This window comes from Podarcis gaigeae, assembly GCF_964106915.1.
Source record: "Podarcis gaigeae genome assembly, chromosome: 5".
Classification (NCBI taxonomy): domain Eukaryota; kingdom Metazoa; phylum Chordata; class Lepidosauria; order Squamata; family Lacertidae; genus Podarcis; species Podarcis gaigeae.
The window spans coordinates 330,662-353,424 of record NC_139681.1 but is presented as its reverse complement, the minus strand read 5'-3'; the positions used below and the strand labels follow the sequence as shown (position 1 = coordinate 353,424).

The window sequence follows — 22,763 nt, the reverse complement described above, 5'->3', positions numbered from 1 at the left end:
CCCCAGACTGGTAAAACTAGAATAAATTACCGTATGCAAAATGGCATATGCATGTTGGTGCAGAATTTGAATTGGCTGGGTGCCAATTTTTATTTTCTATTTTTGGTCTCAGAATACACATATCCCTATCATTAGGAATAGTCAGCAATTTTGTATTCGGGAAACCTGTCATGTAAGCAGAGCAGATGCATTGTTGTTCTTATTGCAATTATATCCTCCCTTTTTCTCCAAGGACCTAAAAGGTTCTTGGTCCCCCCCCCCCCCCATTTTATCCTAACAACAACACTGTGAGGTCAGCTAGGTTGAGAGACAGACTGGCCTAGAGTCACCTGGTGAGTTTCATGGTCAAGTGAGGGATTTGAATACTGGTCTCTCCCAGGCCTTAGTCTAACACACTAAGCACTGCAACACAGAGGGTGATGCAATCTGGAAAATGCTCCATTCGCACCTACCCACCATCTTTAATTCCCTATAATGCCTCTGAAATTCCACTGAAATGTGGAATCATTATGTGATTTGAGTTGAATTTATCTGTTGTCTTCTCGTGTTCTTTTTATTTATTTCATAAAATTTATACACCTCTTGATGGTATTCCCTCAACTTCCTAAGCATCTGGGTAGACTTGTCTGAAGAAAAATGTTTTTAGCAGGCTCAGAAAAGAATGGTTTTATATGTAACATTTTTGTGGATGAAAGCATTTGTCTAAGCCTCATTGTTTACAATAAAATAATTTTATTATTTGTACCCCACCCATCTTACTGGTTGGCCCCAGCCACTCTGGGCAGCTTCCAACAAATATAAAAGCGTAATAAAACATCAAACATTAAAAATTTCCCTAAACAGGGCTGCCTTCTAAAAGTCAGATAGTTGTTTATTCCCTTGACATCTGATGGAGGGCGTTCCACAGGGTGGGCACCACTACCAAGAAGGCCGTCTGCCTGGTTCCCTGTCCTCCTCACTTATCTGTGTTTTGTGTTTGTGTTTAGGTGTTTGACAGAGTCAAAAAAGTGTGGCCAAACTTCTATGAGAAGATTAAACCAATCAATGCTGAACTTACCCAGCCAAATCTGGCCATTGCTCCTGAGGATGCTCAGGAGCTCCTCTCCGAAGTTAACATTGTCTTCCATTGTGCTGCAACAATTCGCTTTGATGAGCCACTGAGGTATGTTATGCTTGCTTTTCCTTTGTGTTTCTTACCCCACAGTCCTAATCAGGTTTACTTAGAAGTAAAACTACTGAGCTCAATGGGACACTTTCCTAGTAAGTGTGACTTCAGTACTATGGTGAATTTCACTTTGAAAAGAGTTACAAGAGTACATACATTCACTTAGGGATTATCCACACTTACCTTTTGTTGTGCTTTAAAACTCCAAGTCTGAGTTTCTTCTCTCTTTTTTGTCCCAAGCTTTCCCTTTGAAAACCCGTTCTTTAAAACTGAATCAGAGCAAACATCAGTTTGGGAGTTCTGCACTCAGACACTGAACTTTAAAGGGTGGACAGTGCTTGGTCATGGCAAACACTCCTGATCTTCTGTATCAAGAAAATCACCCCTTCCTTCCTTCCTTCCTTCCGGGAACAATGAGTTGCAATAAATAAAAATAGCCACACATTACAAATAACAACATAAGGAATTCCTGCTCAGTTATAAACATACACTTATAGTCAGTAGTCTACAGAGGTTTTTTTAAAAATATCTGAACAGTTTTCCATTGAGAAGGAAAGGGAAAGTACATGTTTTCATTCTGTTAGCTTTTCATCCAAATTTTTCACTAAGCATTCTCAATGAACTAATATCACAGTACTTTAGATCATGAGGTACAAAGACAATTCCAACTTTGCACCTAACCCAAAGCAGTGTTTCTTTGGGGGAGTCTTGAGCAGACAACCTTTTATGTAAGACCATGTTGCCCAATGTTTGATTTGCAGCATCTCCTCTCTAGCTCAAAAGAGGTCCCACCCTGCTCTGATAGCTGAGATCCTACGATAAGGTGGCATGGATGAACCCAGGGTGTTCTGCAGACAAGGTTGTAGAATACCACAGAGATATAGGTACATCCTAAGTTACAAGAAAAGGAGCAACACCAGTGGCTTCCAGATCTCACCCAAGATCCAGAAACATGGAAGGAAGTGCAGGCTGCATTGCTTACTTTTCTTCATGTTCCCCTTAAACATCTGAAGTAGCTCTATTAATGCTTACTTAGATGGTCATGCCAACAGGACTTCTTAATGCTTCTTTAATGCTTTCTTAACCAGGCAAGCCCTTCTGTTAAACGTCATGGGAACAAAGCAGCTCCTGAAGTTGGCCCACCAGATACAGAACCTCGAGGCCTTCATCCACCTTTCAACTGCCTATGCATACTGTAATCGGAGTTACATAGATGAAGTCATTTATCCTCCTCCTATGGATCCCCAGAAACTTTTTGATCTTGTAGAGTAAGTGATGGAAATAAACTTCTCTCCTGCTGATGTAAACATGATTTTGGAACACTAAGTGCTTCTTCCTTAGGGTTAGGGTTAGCCACTCTGTTGTGGTGCTATCCCACCTACCAGTTGTGCAGGCTTTTCCCATCTTCATCACCTCCCTCCCTCCGTGATTAAGTGGGAAAGCTTTCCCAAAAAGATAACCAATGTGCAAATCACCAGCTACCTTGATCACTTTCCAAGCTGATATTTGCCAAAGAATGTAAATGTAGAGATGAGGAAACTATGAACATAAGGAGAGGCCTGCTGGATCAGGCCTCATCTGTTTCCAATCTGGTCACAGGGAAACAGGAAACATTTGTGGGCAGCATGGCGAGTTCTTTGCCCTCCCCCCCCCCCAGCACTTCCCCCCACAACTCCTTCAGTCTATTTCCCCATTTAGCTTCAAGACAGGCAAGAGGCTCAGCAGGAGGCCAGGGGGAATGGCCAGGAAGAGAGGTGAGTTAAGGAGCTCTGCTGCCCACACCACATCTCTCCTCCGAAGCTCCCCTATCACTGTATTCATCAAGTATGGGGTTGGGAATCCATCTTTACGAGCATTTGCAGTTCTGGTGCAAAAAGTATTTTAAGTGTAACACCAAGAAGCAGCTTTCTGGTGTGAATGTGAACTTCTGCATTGCCTGCCATTCTGCTTGGAGACATTCTGCCTGCTTTGCCAGGGTATGCCAGGCTACCTTTATGTCCTGTGCTGCTCTTTTGCCTCAGCATACCCTTTAAAGCTGATTGTCCTGAGCATTAGATTAAGAAAAACCTCTTTGGATATGGCAGATTACTTGTTACCCTGGCTGCTCTGAGGCCCTCAGATGTTGTGACTTCTGATTTGCAGAGATTAATTGTCGCACTTCATTAACAAGGAAGCCAGCAAAGGGAAACATGGCTGCCTTTAAATAAAATTGTATCCACATCAGGAGTTAATGCTGAATTCCATATTAAAAGGAACTAGAGAAAAATGTTTGCATCCAAGCCATCTAGCTTTCTTGGTTGTAGACTGTCAGTAATATAAGTTCAAGTAATAACTAGGGTTGTTACCTTTTTAGAGGCCCTGTCCCTCCCTGTGCCATTTGATTTTCCTGGCTTGGTATAAAAAGTGATGTGGAAAGATTTATTTGTTTCCTTTCTGTGGCTGGGGTGGGGGGAGCGCTAAGCAGGGAAGAGGGAGATTGGATTTAGTAGGTAAGGTGGCCAGATACAAGAAGGAAAAAGACTCTGTACTTTTAATATTGCATAGAAGAAGAAATTTCAGTAGCTGCTACACAGGGCTGTATCTTTTTCAAATTCTTTTTTCTGTACCAGAGGTTTTCAACCTTTTTGAGTCCATGGCTCCCTTGACCAACTACATTCTTCCTGTGCCTCCCCTGTGGGATACCTGGTAAAAACTTGTGTTGTTTCATCATTTAGCAGTTTGGCCTTTAAATAAAAAAGATTTAAAATTTAAGCAGCAGAGCTTTGAATAGGCTTTTAAAAATATGGCCCATCCATTCCCCTACTAAATGCTGGTTTTGTAAGTTTTGTAAGACTAGACCCATCTTTTCCCCTCTTGTTACTTGCAACCTTCACTCTGCTTCCCCCACCACAAATTCCTCTCTCTACCTTCCCATGTCATCACTTATAATCTCCCAGACCGAACAAAAGGGTTTCCATCTTGGATGGATTCAAGTTACAAGAAAGGAGGTTCTGACTAAACATCAGGAATAACTTTCTGACAGTAAGAGCTGTTTGACTTCTACGAGAAGTGGTAGAATCTCCTTCCTTGGAGGTTTTGAAGCAGAGGTTGGACAGCCATTTGTCTTGGATGTTACATTTAAGATCCTTGCAGTTTAGGAGGCTGGACTGGATGACCCTTGAGGTCAGGGGTGCCAGCTTGAATTGGGGGCCACAGGTAAGCCCCGCGCCACATAATCACAAGATGCATGCACACCATTTGAAACCCAACCCATTAATAATAATAATAATAATAATAATAATAATAATAATAATAATTTGAATGGCAATGGTCATCAACTGGGGGGGTGCCCCCTCTAATGTTTTATTGGGGGTGAAGACCTCATGGCCCCTAAGAGTTGGCTCCTAAGTTGGCTCCTATGCTTGAGGTTTCTTCCAAATCTACAATTCCTTTTCTAGTAGGTGGGGGGGGGGGAGTCATGCAGCAGGAAAAGACTCCTACTCCTGCCTTCTTCCTGTGTTCCTTTAAATGTGTTTGTGGGAGGGGGGGATTATGGGCTTGTTTTGTTCTTGTTCTTATTTTTATTTTTATCATGCATTTTGTATTTTTATTTTTTATTTTAGCCCTGAGATCTACGGATGAAGGGTGGTATACAAATTTAATGAATAATAGTAAGAATAATAATAGTAATAATAAAAGTAATATCTTAACTTGCAATGGGTAGTGCTGAAATCTTGTCCATCTTATATTGATGGCTGTTCTACAAATCTAATTCCCCTTTTCCTCCTTTGCATTGTTTCTTTTCATGGCTATATTTCAATGGATTGTTGTTGTTTTTTATTATCTTGTTAGGGGGATGGATGAGTCCCTCATTCAAGAGATCACACCCAAACTGATTGGGGATTGGCCCAACACCTACACATTCACCAAATCCTTGACAGAGTATGTAATTCAGCAAGAGAAAGGTAATCTAAATACTGCCATCATTCGACCATCCATCGTGTGCTGCAGCTGGCAAGAACCTTTCCCCGTAAGCATGACTGCTCTTCCATTTCTGTTGAGTACTCTGAAAATTCCCACTGCAGCTGTTGCTTTGCTCCCAGCATTTTGTCTCTCTGGAAATTGTTGCTACAAATACATTTGCTAAAAATCTCAACGGCATCCATTCCTTGGACTGTCTTGCTTCTTGGCAACGAGGGGAGGAAAGAAGGAGAACCGTATGAATCCTGGACCATGGATTTCTTTTCCATACCCCTTTAGGGACATTCATTCCCAATTTTGTGTGGGGATGAATGCATCCTGCGGTGAATAAATAGCAATTTTTCATTACTCGTTAATAAAGCACCTACAACTAATACTGTGATTTACGTCTTGAGGTTATTCCCTAACACTATGCTTATTTGTACTTATTCCTATCATGCTTTTTGTATTACTGCTGTTTACTTAGAATGTGGTGAACTGCTTTGGGCAGAATCTTTTGGGCAAGTGGTGATTGCTAACATAAGCAGATGAGGATGGCTTTTCGCAGTGCTTTTTCTGGGGTGCTCAAAGGTACCAACACCTTTTGTCCTCCAAAGGTTAAAAGTGTGGCACTTCACGTACCAGCACCTTTTCTTCTAAAAAACCAAAAAAACTAGTTTGTTTTTTTTAGTGAATTGGATTTAGGTGGTGGATTGATGAGTGCCTAAGTCACGTAGTCACCTTATCCCAGCATTGCCACAACCATCCTTTTTTTTTAGATAGAGAGAGAGAGAGAGAGAGAGAGAGAGAGAGAGAGAATGAATTTGGAGACAATTTGAAAGAGGGATGTGTCCACTCATTCCACTTTTGCCTCTGGTAAATGAATTTGGAATATTTTTGTATTTCTAAAATCTACAAAATCTATTTGACCAGTAGCTTGCTTAGACAAAATATGTGAATGTCACAGAACGCAAAACCTCTCCAAAACCATTTTCAACACTCTTAAAAAAGTGGTCTATGACCATGTTTATTTTTTTACCATATTTTTAACCCACTTTTGTTTGCTGACTCACATCAATAAAAACCATCAATCTCAGGCAGAAAAAATGTGCACTAGGCTTCAGATTCACAGATTGGAATATGGGAAATGTGCTATGCATAATCTCAACTCTCTCCCCCCCCCCCCATAATAGAAACTCAAAATTTCCCTCTCCATAATTGCTTTCCCTTATTTTTTTTCTTTTCAGGGGTGGATTGATCAGTTCAATGGACCATGCATTTTCTTGATTGCGGTATGTGTCACCTAGTAGAATTCTTAGGTTCCTGAGATGCTGGACCAGGGCCTCAGTAATATGCAACCTCATATGTAGTACTTAATAATTAGTACTTAATGTCCTTAAGAAACAGAAGAAACAAACTCCTTGCAGGTGGAGTTTGTTGCATACTTTGAACAAACAATGAAGCAGCAACTATTGGTGCAAATCACTATTAGTAATAGTAGTAAAATTCACTACTAAGTAGTAGTAGTAAAATTTATATACAGGGGAGATCTTTGTAGCCTCTCTTATTTTCAGTTGAAGACAGGCCAGAAAGCAAGCCTTGCCTGTTGCCAGTTATTCCCCACCCCCTTTAAATTGGTTGATTGGTTGGTTTTTGCTGCTTGGGAAAGCAGTGGCGAGAATGAGGAGAGGGTGGCCATACTTCATGTGGGTCTTTTTTGCTTTCCTCAAGAATATGCGCCCACTGTGTGGGTGCACAGTTCCTTTGCATGTACTCATGGATGATTTGGAAAACCAAAACAAAATCAGAATGATTTTGGCAAAGATAATTTGCCCATAACTATCACCTTTCATGTGATGAAAGTACCGTATTTTTCCTTCTATAACACGCAGATTTTTTCTTCTAAAAAGGAAGGGGAAATGTCTGTGCGTGTTATAGAGCGAATGTGTGGTCCCTGGAGCCAAATGGTGCGAGGGGAGGCAAAAAAAAAAGCAGGCAAAAATCGCGCGTCTCCTAGAAGGGAAAGCTGAAAAGAGGAAGTGGCTGCTTTCCTGCATTCTGCCTCAGGGTCTTACTGCCCACCGACCTCTGTTTCCTTGCTGTGTTTGCTCAAACGGAACAAAGAGCAGGGAAAGCCTCTCCCCTCCAGACAAGCAGAGGGGAAAACTTGCAGGAGGGAGAGAGAGAGAGAGAGCGTGCGAGCTGGCTGGCTTGGGTGGGTAGGCGAGGGAAAACTTTTGCCTTCCTTTCCTCCCTCCCAGTTATACCCCTCTCCTGCATTCTTAGCCAGCTGCTTCTCTGCACACCCCTCTCGTGCTCCTTGTCCGTTCTGTGTTTTTCCTTCCCTCCCCACTTAAAATGTGGTTAAAAAGCATGGATCCACATGGATCCTCAGGATCTTTGCATTGGGTCACCCCAAATTCACCATAAGATCACATAGCATGTCCATGGCTACAGCCTGCCCCCCCAAAAATCACACACCCACTGTTGCCTGGGGCTGCAATGGTGCAAAAACGTGGTTACAAACCATGGATGCACAGGGATTCTCAGGATTTCTGCATTGGGTCACCCCAAATTCACCATCAGATCACATGTCTGTGGCCACAGCATGAAGCACAAAAATGATACATCCACTGTTTCATTCAGAATGTTTTTTCCCTTGTTTTCCTCCTCTAAAAACGATGTGCGTGTTATGGTCAAGTGCGTGTTATAGAGCGAAAAATACGGTAGTTCTCCATTTTACTGAAATCTCGATCCAATTTCAGGTGCATTATCTCTGGGCAATGAAATTATACCACAAAATTTGCTAACTAGCCCCTTCTCCATCCCACAGACTGGAAAGGGGATTGCACGGATTGTAAAATGCAACAAAGATGCAGTTGCAGATATCATTCCTGTTGATATTGCCATCAATTTGATCCTTGCTGCTGGATGGTATACTGCAGTTCAGAGGTAGGACTGGTGTTTTGTGATGGACGTACATGGGCAAATAGGTTACTGAGATTCCCCTTCTTTCTTTATCTCTTCTTTCTTGTTTTTCTTTTTCTTTTTTGGATTTGATCTTTTATATGATCTCTTTGATGATCTTTGATTTTGGATGGCTCTCGATTAGTACTAACTAGATGTATATGTCTTAACATCTAAACAATTATATTTTGAAAGATGAAGACCTGTACAGAGAGCTGACAGAGAGAAAAGGAAGGGGCCTGTATGAAAGAGGTTTTCTCAGGGTGTGAAACGGAGGAAGAGGAAGCTCTCCCAGGTGGGAGGTGAAGATCAAGATAAAAGGGTGGCCAAGGGCTATATTTAAACTTTTGTGTCTTCTGAATATCCTTTGAGGTTTATTAATGTGCTGTATTTTCTTTTTCTCATTAGTTCTTTCTGGCTGATTTTCTATTATTCTATTATTTTCTATTATTATTCCCTTTATTTTAGTTGGAATTTTATGGTTTATTAGGTTGAAAACCTTTAATAAAATAGTTGTTTTTTTAAAGGACTGATGTTATGAATATGCATTCTAGTTTCTACCTTCCCTTGTAGGTATGCTGAGGTATGCATTTTGTGTAGCTAGCTCGCTTATGGTATCACCACCACCACATTTGAATATGAACATGTGCAGATTCAAACTTCTCATTCATTCATTCAGTCATTTTTAAATGTATATCTCAGCCTTCCTGCCAGAGGAGTCCAGGGCGGTCAACACATCAGCCTTTAAACAGTACAATGCAAATAAAATGACATCATACAAAAAAAAGCAAGTGAAAGAATTACAAAATTTAAAGGGGAAGAAGAGAGACCTAATCAGCTGTTCTTTAGCACTGGGCAGAATAGTCATTGTGGGATGAGATCTGCAAATAAAGCCTCATTACTCAGAGCCAGGTTTCTAATTTGAGACATTTATTAGATTATTCAAGAGTAAAATGTGTGAGAAATACTCGGTTGCACAGAAATAAAAAATGAGCAATATTTTCTGTCTCGTCCACCCACAGGCCACACACACGAGTCATGGCTCATGCCCTTCATTGCTTTTGCCTGGGTGGAAAGTGTCTTTGAATTACAATTATGCTTCTTGGTCACTTGGATGGAGGGTGTTTGTGTGTAGAAACCTCTGGTTTTACTACATTTTAAGCTATTGTACCAAAGTAAGAGCCATGTCCATTGCATCAGGTGTGGGATGGCATCAACCCCAGCACAGATGTGCAACGTGACTAATTTCTGCATGAGTCACTGCTCTGGGCTGGGCTCCTCCTAAGCTGCAAGATTGGTGATTTATACAGAAGTGCATGGGTATTTGCTTTTTAAAAGAAAACCTTTGGGATGTAAAAGTTCCTCTAATTTTAAACCTCCCTTTTTAATTCAGGAAAGAAGCATGACTACTCAGCTGTTAGAAATTTAGGAAATTTAGGATGATAGCCATTCTAAACAAAACAATACTGTGTTTTGTTTTATTTCTCCATTTCATTCTTTCCCTCCTTGCTTATTTTTCAGGCCCAAGTCACTGTTGGTATACAATTGTATAACAAGTAACATCAGCCCATTTTCCTGGGGAGAAATACGTAAGTTTATTTTTAAAAGTGCAAGGTGGATTCCATGAAAATCACAGGTTTCAGACATGGCACATATTTGGTGGATTCTGCCAATGCAATCCTGGTACATCCACAGATAAAGGCTGTGAATTATCAGGGTAATTATTAATTACCCTGATTAACCCTGTGGCCTTCTGCCTTCTATTAAATTAAAAGCAAAAAAACCCCAATGTTTTGGCAACTTGAAATTTTATTTTGTGCTACATTTCTTGTTCCATTGACTCCAGAACACTCACCTACAGCACAGTCACAAACCAGTGGTGAGAGAGAATATAAAGTCCAAAATATATTATGGGTTCCCATTACCATAGGGGCAGGTGATATTATCTGGTCCTGCATCCATTCCCCCATTTTGTAAGCAGTTCACACCAGTGATACCAAACAAGCCAAGCCCACTGGAAGGACTCTCCTGAGGCAGTGGTGGGATGGTGTCATGGCCGCCTTCTTAGAGAACAAGGCAATGACTTTGGAGGAAGCATCAGAAGGCGAGAGGGAATTGCCCTCAGAGTTTGCCTTGGAAGACCCTCGTGCTCTGAAACATCAGATACAGAAAGAGTCCATTCTGCCAGCACCTCTGTGGCCTGAGGAGGTTGCATTGCTGACCTTTGGTTCTTGAGGGCTCCAGTGCAGAAGCTCCAGTGTAGCCACTGACTGTTAAATTGACCAATTCTATGAAGACTTACAACACCTTCTAGAAATGACACCAAAGAAGGATTATAGGGGATTGGAATGCTAAAGTACGGAGTCAAGAGATAAAAGGAACAACTGGTAAGTTTGGCCTTGGAGTTCAAAATTAAGCAGGACAAAGGTTAATAGAGTTTTGTCAAGAAAACAAGCTGGTCATCACAAACATTCTTTTCCAACAACACAAGAGCAGATGGGCAGCATCAAAATCTGATTGATTATACTCTCTGCAGCCAAAGACGGAGAAGCTCTATGCAGTCAGCAGAAACAAGACCTGGAGCTGACTGTGGCTTAGATCATCAGCTTCTTGTATTCAAGCTTAAACTGAAGAAAGTAGGGAAAACTACTGGGCCAGTAAGCTACAATCTAAATCAAATCACAGTAGAAGTGAGGAACAGTTTTAAGGATTTAGATTTGGTGGACTGAAAAACTATGGATGGAGACTTACAGGAGGCAGCAACGAAAACCATCCCAATGAAAAGGAAATGCAAGAAAGCAAAGTGGCTGTCCAACGAGGCCTTACAAATAGCAGGAGACAGAATACAAACAAAATGCAAGGGAGATAGTGAAAGATACAGTGAATTGAATGCAGATTTCTAAAGAATAGCAAGGAGAGACAAAAGGGCTTGTTTAACAAGCAATGCAAAGAAATATATATAGGAAAACAATAGAATGGGGGAAACCAGAGATCTGTTCAAGAAAATTGGAGATATGAAAGGAACATTTCGTGCAAAGGACAAAAGTGGTAAGGACCTAACAGAAGCAGAAGACATCAAGAAGAGGTGGAATTATACCAGAAAGATATGGTAGTATGGTTGCTGATCAGACATCCTGGAAAGTGAAGTCAAATGGGCCATAGAAAGCACTGCTAATAACAAGGCCAGTGGAAGTGATGACAGCTGAACTATTTAAAATTTTAAAAGATGATGCTGTTAAGGTGCTACACTCAATATGTCAGCAAGTTTGGAAAACTCAGCAGTGGCCAGAGGATTGGAGAAGATCAGTCTGCATCCCAATCCCAAAGAATGCTCCACCTACTGCACAATTGTGCTCATTTCACATGCTAGCAAGGTTATGCTTAAAATTCTACAAGCGGTATGTGGACCGAGAACTCCCAGAAGTGCAAGTTGGATTTCAAAGGGGCAGAGGAACCAGGGACCAATTGCAAACATGCGCTGGGTTATGGAGAAAGCTAGAGAAAAACATCTACTTCTACTTCATAACTGTGTCAACCACAGCAAACTATAGCAAGTTCTTAAAGAAATGGGACTGCCATCTGTCTCCTGAGAAATCTCTATGTGGGACAAGAAGCTACAGTTACAACTGGATATAGAACAACTGATTGGTTCAAAATTGGGAAAGGAGTACGACAAGGCTGTATATTGTCTCCGTGCTTATTTAACATATGCAGAATTCATCATGTGAAATGCTGGACTGTATGAATCCCAAGCCGGAATTAAGATTGCCAGAAGAAATATCAACAACCTCGGATATGCAGATGACACATCTTTGATGTCAGAAAGTGAGGAGGAATTAAAGAACCTCTTAATGAGAGCAAAATATGGTCTGAAGCTCAACATCAAAAAAAACGAAGATTGGTCCCACTGGTCCCATCACTTCTTAGCAAATAGAAGGAGAGGAAATTGAGGCAGTAAGAGATTTTACTTTCTTGGGCTCCATGATCACTGCAGATGGTGACAGCAGACACGAAATTAAAAGATGCCTACTTCTTGGGAGAAAAGCAATGACAAACATAGACAGCATCTTAAAAAGTAGAGACATCACCTACGGACAAAGTTCCGTAAAGTTAAAGCTATGGTTTTCCCAGTAGTGATGTATGGACATGAGAGTTGGACCATAAAGAAGGCTGATTGCCAAAAAATTGATGATTTTGAATTATGGTGCTGGAGGAGACTCTTGAGAGTCCCATGGACTGCAAGAAGATCAAACCTATCCATTCTTAAGGAAATCAGCCCTGAGTGCTCACTGGAAGGACAGATCCTGAAGCTGAGGCTCCAATACCTTGGCCACCTCATGAGAAGAGAAGACACCGTGGAAAAGACCCTGATGTTGGGAAAGATTTAGGGCACAAGGAGAAGGGGATGACAGAGGACGAGATGGTTCGACAGTGTTCTCAAAGCTACCAACATGAGTTTGACCAAACTGCAGGAGGCAGAGGAAGACAGGAGAGCCTGGCGTGCTCTGGTCCATGGAGTCATGAAGAGGGGGACACAACTAAACGACTAAACAACAACATCCATGGCTTAACCCTTCCTCTGCTCATCATTTTTTCTCTACGTTGCCACTCGATTATTGTTCTTGTTTGTCAGATCTTATCCTTCCTGAGGTCTGAAACAATTCTAGTGCTTATGTAATTATGCAATTCAGCTTCTGTACATTTCTTCTGCTCCACTCAGTAAGTCTCCTCCCTTGTTGTCTATTATGGAGATGAAATGCAGAGTATGCAGTTGAAATGAACACTGTGCATTGAAAAGCAGCAGCAGGGGAACAGAATAGAATCAAGGTCCTTTGGCAAAACTGCTCCGAAGCTATTTCACACAGTGACTTATGTCAGTTGGCATTAGAGTCCATGTGGCTAAAACCACTGAAATGTAAGAATCTTAGAAGATTTAATGTTTTGTGAATTGAAGTCTTAGGGTCCTGAATCCACTGAAGCTATATGCTCTGGGAAAATGTGATGTGGGGATTTTTAAGTGTCCTTAATGTAGTTTATCCCTAAGGGGGATAGTGTAAATCAGCAATTACAGATACAAGTAGTTCTGTGAGTAGTAGTGCCAGGAAGGGCTCAACAACTCAGCCAAAAGTTAATCTCCTGGATCGCCAGACAGCCTTTCCTCCTCTAGACAGAATTTCTAATTCCCCTCTATCATTGCTTTCACTGAAAGAGTAAGGAGGGCAGGAATGTCCCTTGGGTCTTATCATCATCTTCCTGTTCAAGGCAGAGTGAAAGGTAAAAGGTAAAGGCATTTGTCTGCTTCCACAGACAGTTTTTCCGGATCATGTGGCCAGCATGACTAAGCTGTTTACTTGCACTGCATGCTTTCGAACTGCTAGGTTGGCAGGAGCTGGGACCGAATGGTGGGAGCTCACCCCATCGCGGGGCCTCAAACTGCCAACGTTCTGATTGGCAAGTCCAACCGGCACAGTGGTTTAAACGACAGTGCCACCCGCGTCCCTTGAATGAAAGGTAGAAACACATTATTTCTTGTGGATGTTTTAAGAGGGGGAAAATGCATGCTAGCTGACGTTACGTCAAAATGGCTCTCTTTTTTTAATCCTATTAACTTTCTTAGGTATGTAGACAAAGGATGGAATGAATCCTACTGCAAAAGATCTCTCACTTTCCCAGATGGGTGCAAAAGTTAATTGCAGCCTTTTCTCATTGCTTTTCTGTAATCAAACAATACTAAATTAATTCAGGCCTATCTGTATGCTCTTGCAAGTATGACTTCAATTCTCTTTTGATAAAAGCAAAAACAACAACTGTGTCCCCTGTTATTTTACAGGCGATATTGCCATGGACATATTGGAGAGGATTCCCCTGGAGAAAGCCTTCAGAATCCCTAATGCTTGCATGACCCAAAACGACTTTACGTATGAGTATTGGAGAACTGTTAGTCACAAGTTCCCCGCCTTTCTCTATGATTTGTATTTAAGGCTAACTGGAAGGAAGCCAAGGTGAGGGAAAACTGCTAAACGGTTAAACAGGCAGTGACCATTTTAGGTGCATCTAATATGTGTGTAGCCATGACCATGTGCATCGCATTGAACCTGGAAGGGACATGAAAATGTCACAAAAAGGGGCGGGACTGGGCAGGGCTGAATGGGTTGTTTGCAGGGTTTTCTAATGCCATTTCAGATATATGCAATTTCACTTAAATGTGTAGTGCCTTGGAACATAACCCCTGTACGGGCAACAACCAATTGGTGTTTGACCATGAACACAAGCATTGCAGCAACCCAGAAGTGGCCAGGAAACAAAGTGTGTGGGGGTGTAACGGGCAGCCCATTCCCCAAACGGCCATTGCCTGTATTGTCAAGCACTGTAGGGAATTTGACTTGCTATATACATGAACGAAAAGAAAAAAGCAACCTTGTTGTCTGTTGTTCTTTCTTTATTGCTGTTAATGAGTTCAGCACTGAAGCAACAGTGGAACCACCCAGAGAGGGCGTGAGTAGGTTCTAGACAGCTTGTTCTGGTCATTACATCTAAAAGTGTGTGTGTGTGTGTGTGTGTGTGTGTGTGTGTGTGTAAAGAGCAGCACGGAAAATGTTGCACCAGTTTATAGAGATTTGTCAAGATTATCTTGGAAAACATAACTATTAAAAATAATAGGCAGTTTCTAAAAAGGCAGTTGAAAAATCCTTAAAGTGGATTTTTTAAGCTTGTTCAAATTTTGTGTCTGCACCCAGTGTTACAAGCAGATATGCTGAAGACATTGATTTCAATAGAATTTTAGTAAATGTCGTCTGTAGTCACGAGGACCCAAAGAACTATTTTTATACTCAAAGTCTTGGGTTTCCCTGTAGGATTTCTTTTTTCACTCCCTACCTTCTCAAACTGCATTCAGAAGTTATCTCCACTTAAGAAGAGGGTTGCCATTTTGCATGGAGGCAAAACCCAAGTTCAAGGATTTCTTAAGTGCACATAATTAGTTGCACTGCTCTTTGGATCCTGGCCATAGCTCATATTCCAACACAAAAGTTGTGCACACTGATTTAATTTCTATGGGCTTAAAGATCCTCAACTCTGTGTTGAATTGTATCCTACATTTTTAGTATTAAAGGTGAAAAAATTGACACTGCTAGAAACTTTGCTAACAGAAAATGTAAATCAAACCTTTAACAATGCAAAAAAAAAAAAATTGGAAAAAAAAACACAAACCTGAAAAATAGTTCCATATTAGTTGTCCACCCTCTTGATGGGCAAGAAAACGTTTGTGAAAGTTCGGCCGGATTTCAGATTGCACTCAAATCCCTGGGTAAAGATCAGTTTTCTGTAGCTCTTGCTTATGGTCTTTTCCTGCTTCCTCATGTTCTCTTTGGCTGCTGCATCTTCCAACCTTTCTGTCTCCTCTCCCTCTTCTTTGACCTGTTCATTTCCCAGGCCCAACCACTTTGTGTTTTCTTTTCCCATTCCTCTGTAACATTGGAGCAGCTCAGCCAATCACTGGCAGTGATAGCCATCTCAAAAAGCTCTAGCTGCATTACAATTGTTGTCATGTCCGCCTCTTTGTGACCCCCTGGACCAGAGCACACCAGGCACTCCTGTCTTTCACTGCCTCCCACAGTTTGGTCAAACTCATGTTGGTAGCTTTGAGAACACTTGTCCAACCATCTCTTCCTCTGTCTTCCGCTTCTCCTTCAGGGTCTTTTCCGGGGTGTCTTCTCTTCTCATGAGGTGGCCAAAGTATTGGAGCCTCAGCTTCAGGATCTGTCCTTCCAGTGAGCACTCATGGATAGGTTTGATCTTCTTGCAGTCCACGGGACTCTCAAGAGTCTCCTCCAGCACCATAATTCAAAAGCATCAATTCTTCGGCGATCAGCCTTCTTTAAGGTCCAGCTCTCACTTCCATACAGAACTACACATACCATAACTGCTGCCAGAGGAAAACGGAAGGCAAGTTAAGAATGGAAGGCCTGCCAGTCTGATGGTTGGTTTCTTCAAAGAATATTTAAGAGGCTGCAGAATGCGTGAATAAACTCATTCCCTGTGCTTCTGATAATCATTTTCAAAATTTATTTCAAGTGCAAGCTTTGATCTGGAGCAGGCTTTGATCTGGAGTAGCCGATCTCTTCAGAGGGCTTTAAATTCTTGCATGGCTATGTGGATTGTGAACCAACTGTGGTAATCCCATCCATTTTGGATGGGATCTCTGTTCTGTCTTTCAGAATGATGAAGATGTACAACCGCCTCCACGAGTACATGATGCTCTTTGATTTCTTTTCCAGCCGTTCCTGGGAATGGAAATCAGACAATATGAACATGTTACTGAACCATCTTAGTCCAAAAGATAAGAAAGTAAGCATTGTTCTAATCCAAAATATCTTTACAGATTCCCATCAAGGTAACAATTGTTTCCTGTGGCCTAAAAGAAAAACATCAAATTTCTAGTAAGTATGCCCCCAAATTCCACTACAACCAAAATCTTGGCTGGTTTCAGGATGGGTTGGATTGATTTTCAAAACAATGATTTGACCATTTTTTATTGAATCCATCATTGGTACAGAAATAACAGGTGACGCCTAGGATAGTTTATGAACGACATGCTTGCACAGCTTGGAGGCTGTGGGGTTCATTCAGTCTAGATTTTGGGGTGAACCAGAACCAACTTGGATCTGAGCAATACAAACTGGACTTGAAATAATAAATCCAAACTTGATACTGTTAGTCACACACATTTTCCTGTGAGTAAGCACTATTGAGCACAGTGCATGCATAGGATTGTGCTGTTAATCTGCCACTCGCCCAGGCCATGGTTGGGGAAGAAAAATCAAGTGTCCATGTGATATGTATGTATGTCCAGTTCACAAAATCGGGGGATAACCATATGTTGTGTAGATGAGTTGTCTTCATTTTTGCAGCAGTCACGTTTATTGCCCCCTATGCCAGTGGTCTATAAGTATTTGATGCTTAATTCTTGGTTTTCTTCCATTCCATATAAATCTAGCAATGTCTTTCCTCCAGCTTTTAAAGCATTTCATTCCTCCCAATATTGGAATGGTTTGGAACAGCAAAATCATTTTTGGTAAAATGTTCATTTTTACTGAAATCCTGCCCCAAAGGGAGAGGTGTAGTTTGTTCCAAATTTCCATTTATATTTTTTTAATCTCATGCCAAGTTTTTATATAGTTATCCTGGTACAAATTGATGCATTTTATCGATATCCAAATTCCCAAATATTTTACTTTATTTTTAATCTCTAAACTTGTAATTTTTTGTAAGTCCTTTATCTCCTCAGATCTCATATTTTTAACTAATAAGTTAGGTTTTTTTAAGTTTCTGCCAATCTTCCGAATTTGTTAATTTTTTCTCTAATTTGTTGAGGGTTTTCAGTTGTTACTATGAAATCATCTGCAAATGCTCTGATTTAGCGGGGGGAAACATGCAAATTCCCATACCAGATTTCTTGGATATTATTATTATTATTATTATTATTATTATTATTATTATTATTGCACTAAAGTCACCTCCTTTGTCAGGGGAGGTCACCACTTTGACGGCGGCGCACGGTGGGGCGACTGCATGCGTGCCCACAGAGAGGGCTCTGAGTGCCATCTCTGGCGCACGTGCCACAGGTTCACCACCACTGCCCTGTGCCATGCCAGCCTTGCTTACTTGCAGGAACCTATAAAAGTTCAGGCCTTTTTTAACCCCTTATCTGATTGCCTTATTTCTTTCCCCACTCTCCGGGCTGCACCACATGCTCAAGCCACGCAAATAACGTAACATTTGTTTCCCCCCCCCCCTAATTCCAGTTGTTCTTATTTGATGTCCGCCAGTTGAATTGGTCAGCATACATAGAATATTTCTGTCTAGGAGCTAAGATGCATGTGCTGAATGAAGATTTGGCTGGCGTTCCTGCAGCAAAGGAGCATTTACGAAAGTAAGGCATTCATGTATACTTTTAGTATACAGAACAGGACATTTTACTCACAGAGTAAAATTCCATTTGAAATAGCTAGAAGTATTTGAGATATTGTAAATGGTTCTTCGGTAAAAGGTTTTTTTTTGAATTTGTGGATCCCCCCCACAAAAAAACAATTAAATCAAATTAAGTTGAAGAAAAACACAGTCTGAAATTTTGCTGCCAACAATGTTTCTTTTCTGGGAGCAACCTGAAAAATGTAGCTGATCTACTTGCTGCACTATTTCTGTTTCTCTCTTTCTCTCTTTCTCTCTCATCATGGGGTCTACAAAGTCTATAGCTACTTATTTTGCAAAACGTAAACATAACCCATAATGCATGCAAGAAGTTATGTTTATGTTATCCAGTTGGAGGCATCTTGGTTATTGACAGTTCATTTCACTTTTATAAAATAAATTAAGAGTGGTGTTTTTTTATGTATACTATAAACAAGTTTTGCAGCCTTAATCTTTTATTCCATCTTATTGCAAAGCTTCTGTTTTGCTTCTTATTGCTTCTGTTTTTTGTTCCCTAAATCTAATTTAGTGAGTCAATTAGGCTATTGCAGCAAATTCTCAAAGTCTCTCCATTGGGAATTTCATAGATGGGGCACCAGTCAGCTTCCACATCTTTGCAAAGAGTATTCTGGCTGCAGCCAACTATTCCACATAAATTAGTAGAGAAAACACTGGGTGGAGGGCCATTGCATACCCTCAGATCATTTTAATGTGACATTTTATTTCTGCCAGTATTGAATTGTCTTATCACAGTTCTACCACATGTGAAATGTCTCCCTGTGTACTTTTAGACATTTGTAATATGTGGTTGGGGTTGTTTTATTCATTTTTTTGTATCTGGAATGATATACACCTACTCACAATTTTAAAGCAATTTCTCCTTATTCCCATATGTAAGGGAAATCTGTGAGCATTTTTCCAGATATTTTCCTAGATATTCAACAATACCTTTTCCCCAGTATTTTCAGCCAATTTTATCATATAACCTTTCACTTCCTCTGGTTTTGTATCTTATTTGTTAAGTAGCTACCAATGTGTGCTTCTTGCTCAGTTATTTCTCTTATATGTAAGGTAGTTTTCAACACAAGATTGAACTTGAGAGAGCTTAAACCAAAGAGAATTTTTTCCTTGCAACTCAGCCTGGACTGCTGTGATCATAGTGCCCTGAAGAACCAAATCTTTTCTTTTGAAAAGGCTGCTCCCTTCTCCCAAACATGGTATCATTTGAAACCTGTGATAGTTTAGTATTTGCTAAAAAAATTCACTCTCTTTTACTTCCCTGGTTTATTAGTTGCCTATAATTTATAGGATTTGTTTGAAGTTTTATCTAAGATTTCCTTTCTCATAGGGGAAGCAATATTCTTTGCGCAACGCAAAGGCTAATAATTTACCAACCTGTTACCCCATTTGAAAGTATTCTGTTTGCTTGCTTTGGTTGTTGGTGTAGTTATTTTTTTATATCTATGTGCATCCATACAGTCTAATTGTTGTTCTTTCCTAAAAGATAATGATTTTTAACATTCTTTTTCTTTTTTGTAAAAGCTTTGTTTCTCTGTTCTTTCTGCCAGGCTAAGAAACATTCAATATGTCATCAACACCACCCTGATTGTGTTCATCTGGCGCGTATTTATTGCAAGGTCGCAAATGGCACAAAACATGTGGTACTTTGTGGTACAGCTCTGCTACAAGTTCCTTAGCTACTTTAGAGTTTCCAGCACCCTCAGGCATTGAACATACCTGTCTGGTTATTGACTACCAGCTCTTGGAAGGACCTCCAGTCAACAATTGTGTGCGTGTTTGAGCTTCAAAGCAGCAGAGTATCTCTCAGCTGCTGTGTCATTCAACATATTTCATTAAATACTCATAGCTTATTTTTTTCCTAATAAACCACCATCTTACGTCTCTAGGTCTACCAGGTTACATATCAAAGCCATAACTAAATATTTGGACACAGGTCATTTTAGAGCACTTACCCCTGCTGAAGGGATGTAGATTACCAAAGCTGCCCTATTTCACCTCGGATACAAAACACTATTTAATAACCCTCAGTCCCATCTCTCCCTATGCCCCAAATGAAATGTGAAAATATCTGATAAAACAAGAAATAGCTGACTAAGTGGAGGTATATTTTTCAAAACCCTTCATTAGATTAATTGAGAGCAAGTGGGGTTTAAATGTTTTGCTTTTGCATGGGGCTGCCTCACTTCAAAGATGTTTATAAAAGAGAAAATAAAATCAGCGTTAGAGTCGTGGAAGGTTTCAGATTTTTCTCTCTTCTCATGGCACACATGAGAAGTACACTTTTTAAAATGCATGTCTTTCCCACAGACTTAACTGGTTTTATACATTTCTTCTTTTCCACGGGGAACACTGCAAATTGTATTAAGATAAAAAACTATGGGCCCCTAAACCACAAAATGCCCAGCATGCTACAATTTCAATTATAATTTTTTTCATTTTTATGCCGTAAAATGATGCATGTCTAAAAAGTATGTCATTTTTCTTTTTTTCTTTTTTCTTTTGCAGAAGCCACCATAGTTAAGCTGATATATTTGATATATCAGATATATTTGAAGCATAAATCATCTCCATATAATATGGACCAATTCATTACAAAGTTCAAGGGCCTTCCCTCTCCATTTATATGGACAGTAAAAATTTGCAAACATTCCTTTTGGGTTCAGATATTGCTTTTTCCAGAATAATAATAATAATAATAATAATAATAATAATAATAATAATAAATTTTATTTATATCCCGCCCTCCCCAGCCGAAGCCGAACTCAAACTATGCTGATAAAATGAGATTATATCCCCTATTTGCAGAGCTATGGCAATTTAGACAGCTATGTGGAATGCAATTGCACAAATGTCAAAAGCTTTTGTGGATGTAACTCTTCACTCTTCCTTTTACAATATGTTGCAACCCTTACATTGGCATTCATATTGCATTAGAGTTGACTAGCCTTTTGCTCAGTCTGAAGAAGCCCATTGTCAAGCCCAGGTCAGATATTGTGAAAGCCTCTGCATTAATGGCCTGTTAGCAAGTGTATAATGATTAAGGCCAAAATTAGAAATCCAAAATTAGAAATCCAAAGAGGAAAAGCTGGGAATGAAAAAGGCTAATTGAAAATTACAGTAGCACATCATGGTGTCGTCTTCAGTGGCATTCTCCCCTGCCCCCAATAGATTGGTTTTTGAGATTATATGTTTTAAGTGATGTGCTGTAACAGTGGAATGGATATTATTATTATTATTATTATTATTATTATTGCTCCTGAAGACGATGCTGAAATGTATCTGGCTCTTGCAAGGTTCATTCACAGAACCTTTTAAAAGTTTCTCATTCCACCATGCTGCCTTCTCTTTTCTGTTGCTGCTAAACCTAAACATTACATTAAAACACGTGGAGGCAGCTACTGAAAATAGCAAAATTAATTTCCCTGAGATTTATGGCAACTTAGGTCCTTAGATCTGAGCTTTTTGAACTGTGTGTTGCGACATGTTAGTGTGTTGGCTGCAGTGTGCACCCCAGGACCTTCTCCCAGGTCCAGGGGTGAGTTTAGGCTCCGGTTTGCTGGTAAAACAGAACTACTGTGCCGTGAAATGATGCAATGTCTAAAAAGTGTGTCACCAACATGAAAGGTTTGGAAAGTTCTGCCTTAGATTGTGGCCTTATGCATTTCCTTGTTCCACAGTAGCCGTCACAAGTGGTTGGTGGTGAAAACACGCAGCATAATTATCATGACACATAGGAGATGCTATTCTCTCTTTTTGCAGGAGGCAGAGAGGGGATATATTGGTGATGGCAGCAACCCTGTATATTCTAGTCCATAAGGCTGACTTGTACACTAGGAAATTCCTAGTCTCCATTTTTGATCTTGTCCTTAAGATTGTTAATGACATTACCAGGCAAGAGCAAAGGAAATGGGTGCAAGAAACTAGTTCATTTCCAACTTTCTGAGTGTGTTTCAAATATGATTTTCTAATGTGTGTTTCCTAAAGAAGGAAGAAGATTACTGTTCTGATTAAAAATCTTTTCCAGCTTGCCTCCAATGACTTATTCATTTGTAAGAAAGCAATGACTTATTCAATTGTAAGAAAGCAACTCATTTATGACTAATAGCCAGAGAACCTCCTCTCTGTTTTGTTAATTTTTAAAAAAGACAGGTTTGAAGCTGGGGCGGAGGAAGAGTCCGAGGGCAAAGATCAGACTACTGCTGCCCTAGCCCATGTTAGGGAGAACAGTGATTATTTTAAGACTCAGATAGCTAAGCTAAGTGGCCTGGAACGGGCTTTTCCCATTGTCATCACATTCAGCATAGCAAAGTAGGATGCTTTTTCTCATGACCCAAAGCTAATAAAAAGAAATGACTGCAAGGTAATATTCACATCTAATGCAGTTTCTGCATATGACACAGAAAATATAGTGTCTTAAGGGGAATTCTAGTAATATTGCTTTGCCATTTTTTTAGCAGTTTTATGTGCCTGGATTCTACAGCAACAGACAATAGTTACCACATAGAACTCAGAATACCATCTTGCTTGTATGTGCATGGGATATGCAATCCAAAAATACCTGAAGAACCAACCATGGGGACCCATCCTGTATCCTATTGAAATACAATTACCGTAATTCAGGCTTTTCCAAGATGTCACATTTGCCTCTGTGAGATTCTAATAACTATCCTAGATGATCACAGAAAGGAAAGTTGCCTGGTAG

General features: G+C 40.3%; 1 protein-coding gene across 8 annotated transcripts in view; it reads left to right on the top strand.

The window, feature by feature from the left end:
• Positions 1 to 21,284, top strand: part of FAR2 (fatty acyl-CoA reductase 2) — a 123,941-nt gene extending 102,657 nt beyond the window's left edge. For 5 of the 8 annotated variants that reach the window (XM_083738816.1, XM_083738815.1, XM_083738812.1 and 2 more), the window contains exons 3-12: positions 987 to 1,162; positions 2,254 to 2,433; positions 4,997 to 5,174; positions 6,352 to 6,396; positions 7,938 to 8,056; positions 9,593 to 9,660; positions 13,902 to 14,073; positions 16,288 to 16,417; positions 17,875 to 18,002; positions 19,609 to 21,284. In XM_083738816.1, coding sequence (XP_083594942.1) covers positions 987 to 1,162; positions 2,254 to 2,433; positions 4,997 to 5,174; positions 6,352 to 6,396; positions 7,938 to 8,056; positions 9,593 to 9,660; positions 13,902 to 14,073; positions 16,288 to 16,417; positions 17,875 to 18,002; positions 19,609 to 19,771 — 1,359 coding nt within the window. In that variant the 3' untranslated portion in view covers positions 19,772 to 21,284. The remainder of the gene's footprint in view (positions 1 to 986; positions 1,163 to 2,253; positions 2,434 to 4,996; positions 5,175 to 6,351; positions 6,397 to 7,937; positions 8,057 to 9,592; positions 9,661 to 13,901; positions 14,074 to 16,287; positions 16,418 to 17,874; positions 18,003 to 19,608) is intronic. The other 3 variants (XM_083738817.1, XM_083738819.1, XM_083738818.1) reach the window with 3 other exon arrangements.
• The last annotated feature ends 1,479 nt before the right edge of the window (positions 21,285 to 22,763 follow it).